The 18984-nt window shown below is 37.0% G+C and overlaps 1 protein-coding gene across 2 annotated transcripts in view; it reads right to left on the reverse strand.

Annotated features, from left to right (window-relative positions):
* Positions 1-11296: 11296 nt before the first annotated feature.
* LOC124605248 (transcriptional regulator ovo-like) overlaps positions 11297-18984 on the reverse strand; it is a 126173-nt gene continuing 118485 nt past the window's right edge. The window contains exons 5-12 of one of the 2 annotated variants that reach the window (XM_047136805.1): positions 18345-18810; positions 17963-18219; positions 17215-17331; positions 16353-16615; positions 15004-15294; positions 14561-14897; positions 14078-14202; positions 11297-13844 (exon numbers count right to left, since the gene is read on the reverse strand). In XM_047136805.1, the coding sequence (XP_046992761.1) occupies positions 13674-13844; positions 14078-14202; positions 14561-14897; positions 15004-15294; positions 16353-16615; positions 17215-17331; positions 17963-18219; positions 18345-18810 (2027 nt within the window). In that variant the 3' untranslated portion in view covers positions 11297-13673. Of the gene's footprint in view, positions 13845-14077; positions 14203-14560; positions 14898-14976; positions 15295-16352; positions 16616-17214; positions 17332-17962; positions 18220-18344; positions 18811-18984 lie in introns of both variants that reach the window. The other variant, XM_047136804.1, reaches the window with a different exon arrangement.

Genomic DNA, 18984 nt, shown 5'->3' on the forward strand with positions numbered 1-18984 from the left:
GTCTGAATCAGAGGCTCAGACAGTTCTGCGACTGTGTAGGCTGCAGATTCCTTGACTTGCGCCAAAGGGTGGTTGGGTTTCGGGTTCCGCTGAATAGGTCAGGTGTCCACTATACGCAGGAGGTGGCTACATGGGTAGCAGGGGCTGTGTGGCATGGACTGGGCAGTTTTTTAGGTTAAAGGGTCTTGGGAAAACACCAGAAGGGCTTCAGACACAAAGGGTGCAGGCTGAACACAGGAAAAACGTAGGTACAGGAACCATTGGTATAACTGTTGTAAATTGTCATAGCTGTGTTGGGAAAGTACCAAAGCTCCAAGCACTAATAGAAAGCACTGATGCTCAAATCGTTATAGGCACTGAAAGCTGGCTAAAGCCGGATATAAGCTCAGCCAAAATTTTTGCGAAGAACCTAATGGTGTTCTGAAAGGTTAGGCTAAACACGGTTGGCAGTGGCATGTTTGTTGCTGTCAGAAGTAGTTTAACTTGTCACAAAATTGAAGTAGATACTTCCTGTGAGTTAGTATGGGGAGAGGTCATTGTTGGCAACCAGAATAAAATAATAATTGGATCCTTTTACTGACCTCCCAATTCAGATGATACAGTTGCTGAAAGGTTCAAAGAAAACTTTTGTCTGATTTCAAACACGTACCCCACTCATACGATAATAGTTGGTGGTGACTTTAATTTACCCTCGATATGTTGGTGAAAATACATGTTTAATTCTGGAGGTATGCATAAAGTATCATCCGAAATTGTGCTAAACACATTCTCTGAAAATTATTTCGAGCAGTTAGTTCATGAGCCCACGCGAAAACACACTTGACCTCTTAGCAATAAATAATCCTTAGTTAATAACGAGCACCAAAACTGATTCAGGGATTAATGAACACAGGGTTGTTGTAGCGAGATTGAATACTGTAATCCCCAAATCCTTGAAAAATAAGCGAAAAATATACCTATTCAAAAAAGCAGTTAAAAATTCGCTTGACGCCTTCCTCAGAGACAATCTCCACTCATTCCAAATTAATAATGTAAGTGTAGACCAGATGTAGCTTGAATTAAAAGAAATAGAATCGGCAGCAATTGAGAGATTTATACCAAATAAATTAACAAAAGACGGAGCTGATCCTCCTTGGTACACAAAACAAACATGCCAAATTTAAACAGATGCAAAATCCCCAAGATGGCAATCTTTTACAGAAGCTCAAAATTTAGCATGGACTTCAATGCGAGATGCCTATAACAGTTTCCAAATTGAAGCTTTAGTCTTGAAACCTGGCAGAAAGTCCAAAGAGATTCTGGTCGTATGTGAAGTATGTTAGCAGCAAGAAATGATCAATGCCTTCTCTGCACGATAGCAATGGAGATACTATCAAAGACAGTGCTGCCAAAGCTGAGTTACTAAACACAGCCTTCCGATATGCCTTCACAAAGGAGGATGAAGAAAATATTCCAGAATTCAAATCGAGAACAGCTGCCAACATTAGTTACGTAGAAGTAAATATCCTTGGAGTAGTGAAGCAACTTGAATCACTTAACAAAAATCAAGTCTTCTGGTCCAGACTGTATACCAATTAGGTTCCTTTTGGAGTATGCTGATGCATTAGCTCCATACTTAACAATCATATACAATCGTTCGCTTGATGAAAGATCCATACCCAAAGACTGGAAAGTTACACAGGTCACACCGATATTCAAGAAAAGTAGTAGGATAGGAATAATCCACTAAATTACAGGCCCATATCATTAATGTCAAAATCCAGCAGGATTTTAGAACATATATTGTGTTCGAACATTATGAATTATCTCGAAGAAAATGGTCTATTGACACAGAGTCAACATGGACTTAGAAAACATCGTTCCTGTGAAACACAACTATCTCTTTATTCACATGAAGTGTTGAGTGCTATTGACAAGGGATTTCAGATTGATACCGTATTTCTGGATTTCCGGAAGACTTTTGACACTGTACCACACAAGTGGCTCATAGTAAAATTGCTTGCTTATGGAATATCGTCCGAGTTATGTGACTGGATTTGTGATTTCCTGTCAGAGAGGTCACAGTTCGTAGTAATTGATGGAAAGTCATCGCATAAAACAGAAATGATTTCTGGCATTCCTCAAGGTAGTGTTATAGGTCCTTTGCTGTTCCTTACCTATGAGGGGGGACCCAAAAATAACCGGAATTTCTTTCTAGAAAGCATATACTTTATTGTTTTCGAATACACCCTTAATCTCTTTCGAAGTACTCTCCATTAGCATTAATACACTTGTCCAAAAGTTCATTCCAGCGTTCGAAGCACCTTTTAAATTTGTCCTCTTTGATACCTGCTAGCACTTTCATGACATTGCGTTTTACATCTTCCACATCTGCAAAACGCTTGCCTCTCAAGTCTCTTTTCATCCTCGGGAATAGGAAGAAGTCCAAGGGTGCTAAATATGGTGAATAGGGCACATGGGTTAAGGTAGTCGTCTTCGTTGAGGCCAAAAACTGGCGAACGCTGAGAGCCGTGTGCACGGGAGTGTTGTCATCATGCAGGAACCACACGCCAGAATCCTACAAAGCCGGATGTTTTCGTGACAAACTTCTGCGAAGCCATTTTATAACCTCCAAATAGAATTGTTGGTTTACTGTCTGGTTTTCAGGGACAAATACAGAGTGTACGATCCCTCTGATGTTAAAAAAACAGACAGACATCGTTTTCACATTCGATTTCACTTGTCATGCTTTTTTTGGTCAAGATGAGTCAGGTGACTTCCACTGTGATCACTTGTTTACTTTCTGGATCATACCCATAGCACCATGACTCATCACCTGTAACGATTTTGTTGAAAAAATGTGGATCATCTTTGAATGCGTCCTTCATTTCGAGACAGGCTTGAATGCGATGATCCCTTTGATCTTTGGTAAGAAGCTTCAGCATGAATTTTGCTGCCACTCTTTGCATCCCCAAATCGATGGTCAAGAAGCACTGAATTGAGCTCCAGGATAACCTGGACAAGTTCTCAAGTTGGTCGATTGTCCTGCATCAATCTTCACTGATGAGATCACCGATTTTGTCGATGTCTTCGCTTCAAGCAGTTGAAGGTCGACTGGAACGGGGCTGATCTTCAATCACCACTTCTCCCTTTTTAAACCAAGAAAACCATTCATACACTTGCATTTTACTAAGAGCAAGGTCTTTGTAGGCTGTCTGAATCATCGCAACAGTTTCTGCTGCATTCTTGCCGAGCAAGAAACAAAACTTCACTGCCGCACATTGTTCGTAAGAACTAGCCATTTCCTCATGTCACGTCTGCACTGTACACACACTCAAAGAACTGCCAAAGAAGCCACACTTCTCACTGTTGGGTGACGCCACGTGACAGAATGACTCAGCAGAGCTCCTACTACAACCCTCTGGCGGCGCAACCTGCTACTACAAGTACACGATGTGCAGCATTAGGATTCCGATTACTTTTGTGTCCCCCCTCGTATATTAATTATTCTAGAGACAATCTGAGCAGCTGTCTTCAGTTGCTTGCAGATGATGCAGTCATTTATAGACTAATAAAGTCATCACAAGGCCAAAACAAACTGCAAAACGATTTAGAAAAGGTATCTGTATGGTGCGAAAAGTGGCAGTTGACCTTAAATAACGAAAAGTGTGAGGTCATCCATATCAATGCTAAAAGGAAGTCATTAAACTTCAGTTACATGGTAAAGCAGTCGAATCTAAAAGCCATGAATTCAAGTAAATACCTAGGTATTACAATTATTAACAACTTAAATTGGAAGGAACACACAGAAAATGTTGTGGGGGAAGGCTAACCAAAGACTGTGTTTTATTGGCAGGACACTTAGAAAATGTAACAGATCTACTACGGAGACTGCCTACACTACGCTTGTCCATCCTCTTTTTAGACTACTGTGTGGTGTGGGATCCTTACCAGAGAGGACTGATGGAGTACATAAAAAAAGTTCAAAGAAAGACAGCACGTTTTGTATTATCACAAAATATGGGAGAGTGTGTTGCAGAAATGATACAGGATTTGGGCTGGACATCATTAAAAGAAAGGCATTTTTCGTTGCGACGGAATCTTCTCACGAAATTCCAATCACCAACTGTCTCCTCCAAATGTGAAAATATTTTGTTGACACTGACCTACATAGGGAGGAACGATCACCAGGATAAAATAAGGAAAATCAGAGCTCGTATGGAAAGATACAGGCGTTCATTCTTTCTGCGCACTATACGAGACTGGAATAATAGAGAATTGTGAAGGTGGTTCGATGAACCCTCTGCCAGGCACTTAAATGTGATTTGCAGAGTACCCATGTATATGTAGACGTAGACATGTAGTAGATGGATATTACATCATATTTAAGGCTGTTAGGCTGCCAAATTAGTTCAAGACTAATCTGCTCTAAACACTTTGTAATTTCCTTTTGGATTATGTTTATGGAACTACTGTCTGGATAGTTCATCCTGGGTCTGCATGTGCATGGGTAGTAAAACATTTCAGTGCATCCTCATATCTGTCAGTTATTTTCTGTACTCTGTTTTAGTTGTATCACTATTTTTTTGTTTAGTAACGTTGCAAGTTTTTCATTTCTTTTATTTTATTTTTTTGCTAATAGACTGGGAAACTCTACAATATGGAATTTCAACTTTTGATTACAACTAATCCTCCAAATGAGTTCCAACTCTCTCTGTAACACAAGACATTTTAATCTGATCCTTTCTTTTGTTCAATTTTGCTCTTGTTTGTTTTTGGGAAAAAACAAGATAGTGCTGTAGGACTACGTTAAAGAAACAGTTGCATTTTCCCAACAGCAGTGTCTGCTTTATGATTTTGTGACAATACTTTTTGGTGTAGTTTATGCCTTACTTGTACATATACTCTATTAGTTAACTTTTGACAAAGTTGGTCAGATATACAAGGACTATCACTTTTGTATCTAAATCACTGAATGTAGTTTTATCTAAAAACAAATTGTCAATGGCACCAAGTCCAGTTCCCACACGAAACTTTTATGGCAAAGCTGGAGGTCGAACAACTGTGTCCTCTTACTTATATAGTAATGAAACTTTTATAGTACTACAGTATTAGCTGGTATCCATCAACATGTATCCGTTCAATTTAATTTTATTCCGTGTGATATTCTGATCTGCTGACATTCCATTTGCCCTTTAATTTTTTGTGTGCATATTTTAATTTCGGCATTAATGAGGCTTCTGATGTCCTGATGGAAGGTTGCTAATTGAGAGTTCTAAATGGATTTATGAATCTATGTTGAGCAGCTTTGTCTTTCAGTTGAATTTACTATAAAACTGACCTATTCAGTCAACCACAATGTTCTGGAAATCTCATCATGAGGGCAAGTCTTCATTGATGTGTCAACCTGTATTTTAACAGGAACAAGTAGGAAATTCATACTTACAACAAATCATGACTAGTGCTAATCCACCCACATTGATAACTGAGAATTGCTTATAGATTATACAATGGTTCTTGGGCAAGATATCTGATGTCATTGTGAAATCCCTACAATATTTATTTGGCACAACTGAGCCACATCTTTAGGTGCAACAGACACTGCTGAGATGTGAATGAAGCTTCCTGTTTAAGGCAGTAAAAGTAGCAAATGTGAAGATGCCAAGTTCAGTGACCAATAGTGACAATTTCCTGGTTGGTTCCAGGAAGGACAGAAATACGCTGCGCGGGATTTGCCAAGCGCTCTTAAAGCGTTGCAGTCCTGGACTGTGCAGCTGGTCCCGGTGGAGGTTCGAGCCCTCCCTCGGGCATGGGTGTATGTGTTTGTCCTTAGGATAATTTAGGTTTAGTAGTGTGTAAGCTTAAGGACCGACGATGTTACCAGTTAAGTCCCATGGGATTTCACACACATTTGAACATATTTTTGATAGACATGCCACCTGTCAGCCAATGAACCAAGGACTTCAGTGCTCATGCAAAGGCTGTTTCTACTGTGTGCTGCTGTAGGCCACTCCAACACCGTATCTGAAGCCACATGCTGAAATATGCATTCTCACTGGTATGTGACAGTCGCCATTGAAGCATCATTTCTTGTATGACCAGCAGTTTCCCTTTGTGGTTGCTGTGACTAATATTGCTTGTTATGGATCCCATGCTGTGTTACGTTGGAACATGGTATCTGTCCATAAGATTTATTGAGCTGTGACTCTTCTGTTTCTTTTATTATGCTGTACAAAGATATCAACAAGAGAATTTTGGTATTTTTGTTGTCCATATTGTGCTCTGTAGTGAGACAGTGCATAGCCACTGCAAGTTTCTCTCGTTAGTACAGATGTGTGTTATCAATGTTCAGAGCACCTGCCTTCCATGGTGCGACAAGTTTTTCCAGTGTATAACTTCCTGCAGCTACAAGAAATCTTATAAATGCAAAAACTTTTTGAAGTAAAATTGTCCTTCACTGGGCCTAAAAGAGCTCAGTGTTTCACTGGCAAATGCAAGACATTAAACTTCATGTTTCTTCAGTAATCTTCCTATTTTTGAAGAAACACCACCAATGTATAGTAAGACAAACACTCTTCTTTCTTCTTCACTTTCATATAATGTCTAACGTGTGCCACATTTAAGGCACATTGAATTTCCCACTCAGAATAGGCAGAATAGCTCACCAGATAAGCTGTCCGAATCCAATATGGCTCATGCTCTGTCTACAAATGTCCTAAGATTGCTGCTTTATTACAGAGGATGGTGACAGTTGGTTTCCTGCAAGTATAGGTCGTCCGTGTGTGTGTTGAAGATAATTTAAATGTTTACAAAATAAACATGTATTTTATACATCAAGAATGCAGTGCCAGGAGGCCAGATTACGATGTCACTAACATACCACCAAAAGGTTTTAACTCTACCAACTGAAGTGTTCCCTGTTCGAAATCTTCTGTAAAAAGATTAGACATCCACTGCAACACCATCAGTCTGCACAAAGTATTGGTTACTGAATAAAAAAAAAAAAAAAAAGGTCAAGTTGAGCATGTGTTTGAATAACACTAAGTTCTCCTTCCAGCTTCTCACCAATGAGCAACAGCAGTTCCTGTAATGGCACTAGATTTAAACTCTAGTATGTATGACGGTGTGAGTTCTTGAGTTTATAAACACGGTCTTCCGAGTTGTGTATATGGTACTGTAAAGGAACATCCTCTAGTAGTACCTTTCTTCTACAAAAGTTATCTATACCACAAATATTTTATGCCTTTTAAACTCTCTCATCTGTTTTTTATAAAAGAATTTCATATGATATTGTACATGATGTATTATATTTCAAGCTAAAACGTACAAAAAGAAGTTACTTTACATTCTTTGTATCAGTTTATATGTACTGACTCTGTATGTACAGTTAAAATTCTTCTTTTAGAAACATTTCAAATTATGGAATATTCGACACACTTAAAATTGCTATTATTAATTGCACAATCTGATGTTACTTATTAAATTTATTTCTGGATTCATTTATAAAATAATAATAATAATAATAGAAATGACTAGAAAGTGATTTGTCAAGAAAGTTTGTAAACTCTCTGGAATATTGTTAGTACTGCAGAATGGAGTAGTACTAAGCATGCCTCTGATGTTATCGGATGTGTTTTTATGTTTGGCAATAACAATGTAATTTATGATTTTAAAGTGGATATTGTAAAGAGTGGATATAGAAAAATGTGATCTAATAAATAATACAGAAACAGAAATTACAGAACAGGCTTACTTCAGCAATATCATGTCATTTGAAAGCTACAATGTCAAAAATTTCAGCTTCAAGAATCAACACCTAGATGTGAAGAACTGGAACCAACTATCAGAAAAGAAGAAAAAAGTTTATTGCAAAGCTTACTCCTGTCAAAGCTTAATAAAAGAGTCAATTACGAAGTGCATGAAAAACAACAAATGACATGAGGGAGTGAAAGATTACAGTGCTACATTTTTTTAGTAAAGGGCTCAACTGCACTGCTGCATGTTTTGCTAGTTTGCATTGTGGCACGCCCATACTACCATTGGTCAAAGTGCTACACTACCCTTGTCAATTTTAGGCAATCCATAGAGTCTGGGAAGGATTGGTGCATATGCGTGTAACATCTTGGCCACAACATCTGAGATCGTGCCATTCTTGAGGAGCTCAAAAGTTCTTCACTGCATTTTGGCTGTGGTGTTCTTATTTAGTTCATGATCTGCAGATTCATCCAATAGCTGGTTTATCTTAAGTATAAGGGCAATCAAATGAAAACATGACATATGGGAAACAGTAAACACACTATTTCAGAAGCAGTGGCAACAACTGTAACACACTCATCCTGCTGAGACAACACTGCCAATGCCTCGATGAAAAAATGTTTATGGTTGCATATAGAAATGATCAACTGAACCCAGCAAGCACTTCTTCCAAAGCAAATCAACAGCCATTAATGACTTTCTTCAGGACTACAAGAATGTGCAAATCACATGGACGCCAATTAGGATGGGTAAGGGCTTCCCAATGAAACTTCTGAAGCATTGTCGAAACAACCTTGGCTTGGTTGTTAACTGAAATTTACATCTATGTGTAATAATAATCTTATAAATTATAGAAGGAGTGTATAATAAACCAGCTGTCTATATACTGGTTAAGTGAAGAGACCCTTAAGTGCAGATTTTCTAACGAATTGGAGTGGCTAATGACATATTCTTTTATTTGTTTCTGAATATTTGGAATTTAAAATTTCCTGCTTGAAATGTATCACAGAAAATAACTGTTACAGAATTTTTCCACCAGAATATAAAAATTCATCCTGAAACTGTAGGCATAGATGCTTAGTCTATATGGCAATTTTTGCTGCTAGTTTTGCTGGTTATGAATGGCATAGTTCCTCATGAACTAACTCTGCTTACTAACAAAAAATGCTGAGCAAGAATCCTGATGTTTTTTAAGAAACTTCTGTGAGATGTTTTCTAATAAACTACTTAATATTTTTACTGCATACTTCTGAAGAATAAATAATTTTTGGCCTTAGCTACAGTGCCCCGTAAGCTTATGTCACAGGACAATAGAGTGAAAGAATTCAAGGTATGCCAGCAATCATGTCTACAGTTTAATATCACAACAGAGATTTTGAAGTGCAAAGCAGGCAGATCTGAGATGTTTGCTTAACTTATCCACATGGTGGTGCCACATTACAGAAAGTCTCATTCAGTGTGTCCCCTTTAATGTCAGTTCTGGCACTGTAACTCCAGTTTGTTTTAATTGGTATGATACGAGCCTTTGTAGGATTATAGGTTAAGCTGTTTGCTTTGAACCAGCCATAAACCAGTTCTGTTACTTTCATATCTGAATCTGGTATGAATGTGTTTGGGACCTTTTTAGAATGCCTTATCAGCAAACATTACTGTTTTTATTCAGTCGTACAATGACAAATCTTATAGGTAAAAAAACTTGCAGGACACCAAGTTTAATCTTTCAACTGTGAAATTAATCTCATTGCTATCATTTCATTAGTTAATGTGACACTTTTTTTATTAAGACAAGACTCCATCCAAGCAAGGGGGAGGCATGTCTAACATTTTAGCTTCCCTACTAAAATTGTCATGTACACAAATGTGCTGACAAGGTAAAAAAAAAAAAAAAAAAAAAAAAAAAAAAAAAAAAAAAAAAAAAAAAAAAAAAAAAAAAAAAAAACCAAGATGATTTTGTTTGTTTGTTTGTTTTTCTTCTGCTAAGAGTTTGGAGAAATCTTATTGCTTGTTCAATACAGACACCTTTATGAAAGAAATTGAGCTGTGATTAAGAGGTTATTCACAGGAAAGTGTTTTTACTTTCTGTTGTAAGCTACCTAAGAGATACGGAGGGGGCAGATGGTTTTATATCAGATGTCACTTGTTTATTTCCACTTTTATAACTGGGTATTACCATTGCTCACTTCAGCCCTTTAGATAACACACCAACTACTGAAATGGTTAGAAAAGTAACAAGGGAGGTGCTACTAAGTTAGCAGATGGTTTTAATACTGTATCTAATCAAAGAACTGCTGCTTTTTAAAAACAGTCTTTTTGTGATCCCTCCGACAGTTGATTTGCTAAACTTGTGTCCAAGCAAGCCTAATCAATCTAATTTTGGTGGTCCATTCTTTGTCCCATTGTTTTCAGCTACTCTTAGGCAAAGCTCTTGTCTTTTATGGCCAACAATCCGAATTTAACGATTTTTCTGATCATTTTCAGAACATTTAATTGATTGTGTACAATTTTTTGGTGATAATTTGAAAATTTGTCACTATAATCCTTTGTTCTTTACTGCGGCTAAGCATCTGAATTTAGATAGCATTCATTCTTCCGGATAAGATACTGTGATATTACATGGCAAATACGCATAATCTCTTGGTGCTGTTGTCCTTGTGAATGGGGTAACCTTTTACTACTTTTGCAATTCTGTTAAAATACTGAACACAAACTGCGCATAACAACAGACATTGCAACATTTTACATCAATAGCTACTGTGTGCCTGAAGAAGTGAAAACTCAGAATAATTATGCCTTGTTACAGTAAAATTTCAATTTTAATACTGGTACAGTCAGATTAAGTTTAGACCAGTCTTAAACATAGGATTTTTTTCCTGTATCTAATGCTCTGACTAGCTTGAGACCATGTCAGGAGGAAATCTGGTGTTAATAAGGATTAAAAATAAACAACTTGAATTCAGTACAGTATTGCAGGTTTACTTTGAAATATCAAGATATTTGCATCGACCTGCAACCGTTCAATTTAAGCTGATATCAGAAACTCTCTTCATAACCAATGCAATTAAATAGTCACATCTCTAAGAGCATATAGGAAGGTGGAAAGAAAGTATGAACTAGAAATCACAGAGGCAACAGAAATTACTTTTAGTACAAAATTATGTAAGTAGGTGGAAACTAGCCTTATGAAACAAAAGTAGTTGGTGGTATCAGATACATTGACAAGTTACAGCCAGAGTAGAATATAAAACATGCTGATATTAGTTAAATTGGCCTTTTGGTCAGAAAAAACCATCGTTAGTACTTTAGGGGCCACACACACACACACACACACACACACACACTCTCTCTCTCTCTCTCTCTCTCTCTCTCTCTCTCTCTCTCTCTCTCTCTCCCCCCTCTTCTCTCCTCTCCTCTCCTCTCCTCTTCTCTTTTATAAATGCTGCCTAAAGATATTGTCTTGAAAGACAAACTAGCTGCAGCTAACACTCTGAAAGTAGATCTTGTACATGGAGCAACTATACATACTTAGACAAGACTAGCCTTCCAAGTAAGTGTTGAACAAGAGTCATTTGTTAACAATCCTTTAATTAAGTAATAAATACAAGCACTGAAATTTACATTACTTATAATATTTGCAATGCTTTTCTGCAGGTTTCAGTTTTGGATGTATTTTTATGAATATATTTTCCCCCGTTGAGATAAATTAAGAACATAATTTCAGTTTCAACTACAGCCATTGCTCACATGTCAAAAAATTACTCAAATCAGCACATATGCCATAGTTACATTTTACCATAACTTTTGCATGCAAACTACACAGTTGTCAAGTCACTTTATTCAAATGGACTGTAGCATGTATTGTAATTTTTTTACCATGTTGCAATAAGCCTGTGATTTTTATAGACATTTGTTACAATTTTATTGCCCATGCTGAATTTCACAAAATATGTACTTTTCTGTTACACTGTAAAATTGCATGTCCATGCAAAACTGTACACCTTTTTAGATGTAGCCTTCCAGAAAGAAAGAAACCACAACACACGTAAGTATTGAAGTGTTTGAACCTTTAAGTTTTGCTGTAAGTTTTTTGCTTTATTAAGTAATTTATTTTCCATGCACACTTTTTCACTGATGTGATTGGAAAGAATGAGGTAACGCAAAGGCAAAACAGAATCTTTCCACCTACCCACAGATGTCTTTGCTTCTACCCAGGAACTGTATGTGTCATGATATCAGTCTGCTTTGTAATACAGATTCAGATATAACCCTGTACAGTTTAATGAATACATATGTAGGATACATATTTTTTCCCTGGAATGTGAACATTTGATCCTAAAATCCATTTCTTTTTGTTTTAAGAAATGATACCAAGCATATATTATGGCTACAGTTTACTTACACAAGTGTGTACAACCCATATTTTATGCTTCCTTTAAGATAGTGCAGAATTTAAATAAAGTCTGGCAGACTTTTCTGTTACAACCTGGCTCTATTATAACCATTCAGTGGTGGATGAAGCCCAATTATATACAAGAAGACATTTCTTAAGGTGTAATAAACTGAGTACTTTTTTCCAGTTCTTGCCCTTCAGCAACATTTCTATAACAAAATGTACTATCACTAAGAATAGAGAACTTTTATGACAAATTCAGAAATGTATTTTATTACACATTTCATTTGCAAAAATGTGAATACTTCATAGTGTGATTATCATGTTTGCGGCTACACACCACACAGGAAACTGTTTATACAGACCTACACAACCAAATACCAGCCCATTATTTACAAGTAACCATCCCTCAGCCACATGTATTCTAATTGTGAATGAACAATGTCAACTCACAAGTTCAAGTCTTCTTTAATTGTGAATTTACTTTTCACTTTAGTAATGAACAGTCTGGAACATGCAATGTTTTTTTTCAATTATATTATTAGATACAACATTTCAACAAGACAACAAATAACTGCACCAAAAAGTAGCACAACATGTAGCGTCTTTTCTTTCATTAAATATCTATTATTTTCAATTGTACTTATCACAAATATTAATGTAGTATATATATATATCACAGGTACATACTGTTAAAGTCTGTAATTAAAAATATAGTCTACATACAAATAGTATTCAGTACATCCACTTTCTTGGTAAGATTGTTGCAGCAGTCCAGATATTACAAAAAAAAAATATTTTTCCATTCTTCTGGTTGTGGAAAATGAATTGTATTGCACATATGGTCATACAAACTACCTAGAGCTCTGAAACTGATTTTGGAATTGCTACTCTCAATGCCTCCTGTACACTAACAACTTTTATCACAATAGATATACACTAACAATCCCACTAGATGACAAAATATGAGTTCAATACCACCTTATAAGATTGTACTAGATAACAAATACTTTAAATACTGAAATATGCTAAATTTTGAAACATTTTAACATATAACAAAGAGTTTACATAATGTCTGATTACCAATAGGCCTTTAATGCACAACCCCCTTACTTCCTGTTATAAAAATCTAAAAGAAAGGTCAACATAAAACTGATTAGTGATCTAAAAGACATTTAGAAAAAAGCCAGTTGATATTTAGACAAAATACAAACTCTCAAAGCAATACTGTACTTTAGAACAATAGTCAGCTAGTTGATGCCAATTGCGAGTACAGAGTCGCAATGAATGGTTATCACCAAGTCCACCTTTATATGCACAACCGTGTCCTTGCTCTAAAGTTTCACTATTCACTGAGATTCTTACTCACTTTCCAAAAATGTCTGTTGTCTTTGGTTAACTGTTAACTTCTTCAGCATAATGACAGCAGTGCATATTCATAACAGAAGACACACACACACACACACACACACACACACACACACACACACACACACACACGTTCCTTCAGCTGTTATTAAGCTTGTCATGAAGTCACATTGAAGGTAATGCTTTAAGATCGCACTTGCAGAAGCATGTTGGCAAAGTTTGCATTTGTAAACTTGAAATGACGTTTGTCATAAAATTTCAGAAGTGCTGGGCTGTATGGATGGTTGTCTTTCAAGTGTAGGTAATGAACTTCAGGTTCACTGGTTGTGTGACCACATTCCTCGCACACATACATCTGAAAAATTATTTTCTGAGTTAGAAATATAATGTAAAAAATGATAAACTGAAAGATAAAAACAAAATGGTGATCATCACAGGGAAGTAACAATCTCCAAGAAAAGGTGTGATAAAATGAAATTTTTTTCTCAAATGCTCAGAAATTCTTGGAAGACTGCTAATTACTTTATCACCATTCCCTTTTTCTTAATAAACCATTGTTACTGCATCACTAATGGAAATTTTAGTTACCTTTGTTCTCCTTTCTTTGTAAGCATACTGATGCTGGACCCCATGGACCTTGAGGCAATGAGATTCTAGAGAACACCGCTGTGTGAAGGATTTTTCACACAGGTTGCATTTATATGGGCGAACACCTGCAACAAAAGACTATAATGGGAGTTTGCCCAACAGAATACCTATGCATGAAAACACATTCCATTAGACTTTATTATTAATCTCAATACTGTTCTGTGATTCATCTTGCATATCTTTGTGGTTGTTATTACTGCCTGCTCTCTATCACCAGTTAAACAAACCAATGCATAAAATATTTGTCCTTTTAAAACAACTTTGAACAGCTGACAACAGGTAAAGTTATGTTGACTGAATGGTCAGTAACTCAAAATACAACAGACCACAGTCATTGCTTCTGAGAAATTTTAAGTAAAACGCATCTCTACCTTTTCAAAACAGTGCCGTTTTATTAAGAATGTGATAAATATGTACACACACCTGTATGTGTCCTTGTATGCCGCTTCAAGTCAAAAGTGTCATTAAACCCTTTTCCACAAAAAGTGCAAAGGTAACGTTTCACATCACTGTGACACTTCATATGCCTATTGAGAAGTCTCTGCAGACTGAAGGTTTTGGCGCAGATACGACATGTAAAACGTGTAGGATCATCAGGATTGGCTGAGGGACGTTCCACAGAATCATTTGTAACATGGGCTGCCCTTGAAGAAGGTCTTCCTCCAGGCACTGCAGGTGTCATTTCATGGTTTGCCAATGGGTTTTTGATGCCATGACCACCATTGACAAACTCCAATGGCACCTCCACAGGTAAACCAAGCTGTAAGGAAAAACTTCATTATTATCACAAATACAGGAAAGAAAATGGAGAACCAGAATGCAAAGAATAAAATTATTACCCTTTGCTGCAAGATGTTAACACGAACTTGCAATGATGGTATGTTGCTGATGTCTGTCTGTACAGTGTTTGCATCTGAGCTGTTTGCCGTTCTGCGACTTGGTCCTCCAGAAATTGAAGCAGGCGGTGATAGAGAACCAGGTCCCGAGCCAGCTCCATCGAGGCTGCAGGAGGCGGGTGATGGAAGTGAAACTGCCCCAGGTGAATGCAGCTCTAGGCCTCCACCAGCTGTGAAGGATGAAAGCCCTGGTGACAGCTGTAGCTGTGAGCTAGCTGATGAATGCTGCTGGACCATGTGCTGCTGTTGTGACATCTGCACCTGTAATAATATTTTAAAAAATTCTCATTATGAACTGATGACAAGTTAATGTTAATTTGATTTGATTCGATACTTAGAACTTTAAGAAAAGAAATAAGAAGAATCTAAAGACCTGATATTAACACCTATTTACTGTAACACTTAGGCAGGATGGACATGGACGAAGAGTGGGCAGAACAAGATTACAATGAAAATCCAATTCACGTATCTATTTAACAATTGTGAAGCATTACTGAGTTCGCTAGTATTGAAGAATTACACAGTTCTCTCTCTCTCTCAAGTAGAACTACCTATATCCGTAACAAGAGTCTATTGATTTTTACTTCACATTTCCACTGATCTCAATTATTTATCTATACTCACTGTTTTATCCATTTAGTGACCTAAAAAAACTAATTGCTTAAATAATTTTCACTGCAAAAGCATTCAGGCCCCACTGTAGATTTGCAGATAAGAACTTAGAGATGCTGAATTAAATAACATGCCAATTATACTATTCATTATACTATTCATTATACCATTCATTATACTATTCATTATACTATTCATTATACTATTCATGATACTATTCATGATACTATTCATGATACTATTCATGATACTATTCATGATACTTATCGATTATACTATTCATGATACTTATCGATTATACTATTCATGATACTTATCGATTATACTTATCAATTATCATCTCTCTCTTTTAACACAGATTCAGGACTCTGATCAAGATCCCTACATTAACTACCTACATTCCCATTTCCTTCAACTTGTTTCTCTTCAGCTACATAGAGTGATGCTGACATCACCTTTTATTTAAGTCCATGTCTGCTGCTAGCCGGTAAGCTAGTAACTGTTTCTATTTTATTGTAATTTCATTTTGGACTTTTTTGTGCACTTATTACAATGCTAGGACCTTTCAAGATTTTATGAAATAGTTTTCAAAGTGCAAAAGAAGTGGAAAATCTGGGAGTTAACAATAACATGAAGAAGAGATAAGGCTGCTGCTCACCACAGAGCAATGGCATTGAGTGGCAGGAAGGTGCAATGGAAATCCATACCTGTATCTGCAGTTGCTGCATATGAGGCACAGCATCTGGGGCTGGAGAAGTAGCATCTGTCGGAGGGGAAGCTGCTGATGATATATGTAGTGCCAACTCTGCACGCTCCTTTGGGAGAGGACTATAGCCAACATTGTTTGCTGAGGGATTGTTTTCTCCATTTCCATAGGAGGAGGAGGATGATGAAACACCATTCTTTCCAAATTGAGAAGGTGCAGCAAAATTACGTGAAGTGTCAAAACTGCGCTGTCCATTGTTGTTAGCTGAAAAAGTAATATTTCATTACATAACTGAGCTGAAATATTGTGATGAGACTTAACTATCTAAATATAAATATGTGTAATGGTGCAGTGTTATGGGTATTTCTCAAGCTGCCTGTAATGCTCCCAAACCTGGTAAGCAGGCCATTACTCAAAGTGAGTCTTTAAGTAAAATGTTATTCACAAGAAAACTATGTTCACTCAGGAACATGGGAAATAATGATACATAATAATTGGTCACTGTGTGTAAAAGTGTATGTTATACACTGTATCACACAATGAGCTACCAGACAGAAAAATGAGAAACAGCTGCAGCATTCAAAATGACATCTATATACTCCTACAGCAAAATCATAACTATATTACTTCATTTTAAGATGGATGAAAGTCCAAACAAATCTTGGCATAAAGTAAGAAGAAACTAGACTTGCTGCTGTATTTCTTCAATTAATTTAATCTGCAGCCATATGACACTTTTGTTACGTATAAAATACATATTCCCGTACTTGGGACACAGTAGCTATCGGTTCTATGACAAAATAAGTAAATATATCAAAGCAGTCTCTCAAGTTACAGGAAGATTGTTGCCAAAACTTTCATACCTGCAGATGTAGAAAGGCCAAGTACATTCTGACAATGTTCTGGAAATGGATCTACACTTGGTTCGACTGGTGGTGGAATATTTGTATTGCTGCTGTTGCCACTGACATTTTGCTGACCTGCAAAGTATATACATCAATTTCAAAGTAACCAAAAAGCTTGAACAATTCCTCTCGTAAATCTTGATTGAAATCTGTTCTGCACAACAGTGTCTAAATAGATGAATGAGAGGATATAAGAATCTTTTAATAGGGTTTACATCAGTAAATTTAAGTTCAAGGATAGAAGTAAAGATATGCAGTTAATTCTACCTACCAACACTCTGCCAACTTTTGTTAGAATGAAAATTATATAGCTGACTTCTTATGCTATGATTGCATCACTGTTTTCATATCATAAGAGTCACTTTATTACAGAGTGTTTTAAGACTAAAAAATTCATGTCAGACACACATTACGTTTAAAGACACTGATCTGCAACCAGCAACAAATATTTCCTTATCCTTGCGAAGACAAAAATTACTAATTGCCAGATTACACTAGTAACATCACACACAAAAGGATTACATATTTTTATTAGTAAGCAAGTTATCAGAATGAGATTTCACATCTTTCAACATACCCCAGCAAAGTTTAACCAGTCAAAGTATTTGGCCTGTTGTTAATTAAGAATGCAATTTTTTGACAAGTACATTGCAACTTGTTTACTCATTAGAAACAGACCTAATCATTTAACCATTGTAATGTGTACCTTGGCTGTCATCATCCAGTAGGCCATTTGCATCAGCATTTCCTGTGCTCTCCATGGCAGCATCTGTATCATCAGCCTCTGGCGAAGACATCCGTTGAAGGAAGAGATCATCAGAGAGAGAAGCAATGAGAGCATTGTGGTCATGTGCAGGGCTTGAAAATGCTAATGTTGCTGTGAAGGGTAGGGGATCAACAACACTTCCCGACACCATATCCACCACCATCTGGTCTGCTGCAGCTGCAGCAGCTGTATCCACACTGTAAGAATTAAGTAATTCTCATGGATTAAGTGTTTCACTAACAAGTTTTTCCTTGTGTTCATCAAAACATTTACATGTAGATATGTTAGAATATGTCATGAAACAGAACCTTGTTTTATGTACCTGAACATATTGTATGTATGCTGAGGGGCACCAAGCAGATGAACAGGAGGCAAGACACTGCCCTCAACTTTAGGAACCACTTGCTGGCGTTGATTTTGCTGCTGCTGCTGCTGCTGCTGCTGTTGTTGTTGTTGCTGCTGCTGCTGCTGCTGCTCTTGCTGCTGTGCAGCCACTGCTGCGGCAACATACTCGCTCAGTTCATCCTCCTCCTCCTCTTTGAAAGAAATGCCATATGATTCACATACATTCTGAAGGAGAGAGTATTGCTTCTGCTGATTGTATATGTCCTGCTGTTGTTGCTGTTGGTGGTGGTGTTGCCCAGTGTCACAGTCCATTGCAAGTGGACCTAGCAGAGAGTAATTTGCGTAATGCTGAGCAAATACACCTCCCAAGCCATTACCATTGCTTCCTGCACCACCACCGAGGCTACCAGCTTTCAGGCTCTCATAGAATGGAGGAAGTGAACCTAAAATTTAACAAAATAACTCAGTTTCATGCAAATAATGGATACAAAGAATTTAGAACATCAAATTACAACATTTTCAATTTTTAATATGTTCTTGAAATATATTTTTGTGGATATTAAACTAATTTACGGTTAGCAATACTGAAACAACAAAACCTCTTTGTAACATCTGGT

The sequence above is a fragment of the Schistocerca americana genome, chromosome 3 (genome assembly GCF_021461395.2).
Source record: "Schistocerca americana isolate TAMUIC-IGC-003095 chromosome 3, iqSchAmer2.1, whole genome shotgun sequence".
Taxonomy (NCBI): Eukaryota; Metazoa; Arthropoda; class Insecta; order Orthoptera; family Acrididae; genus Schistocerca; species Schistocerca americana.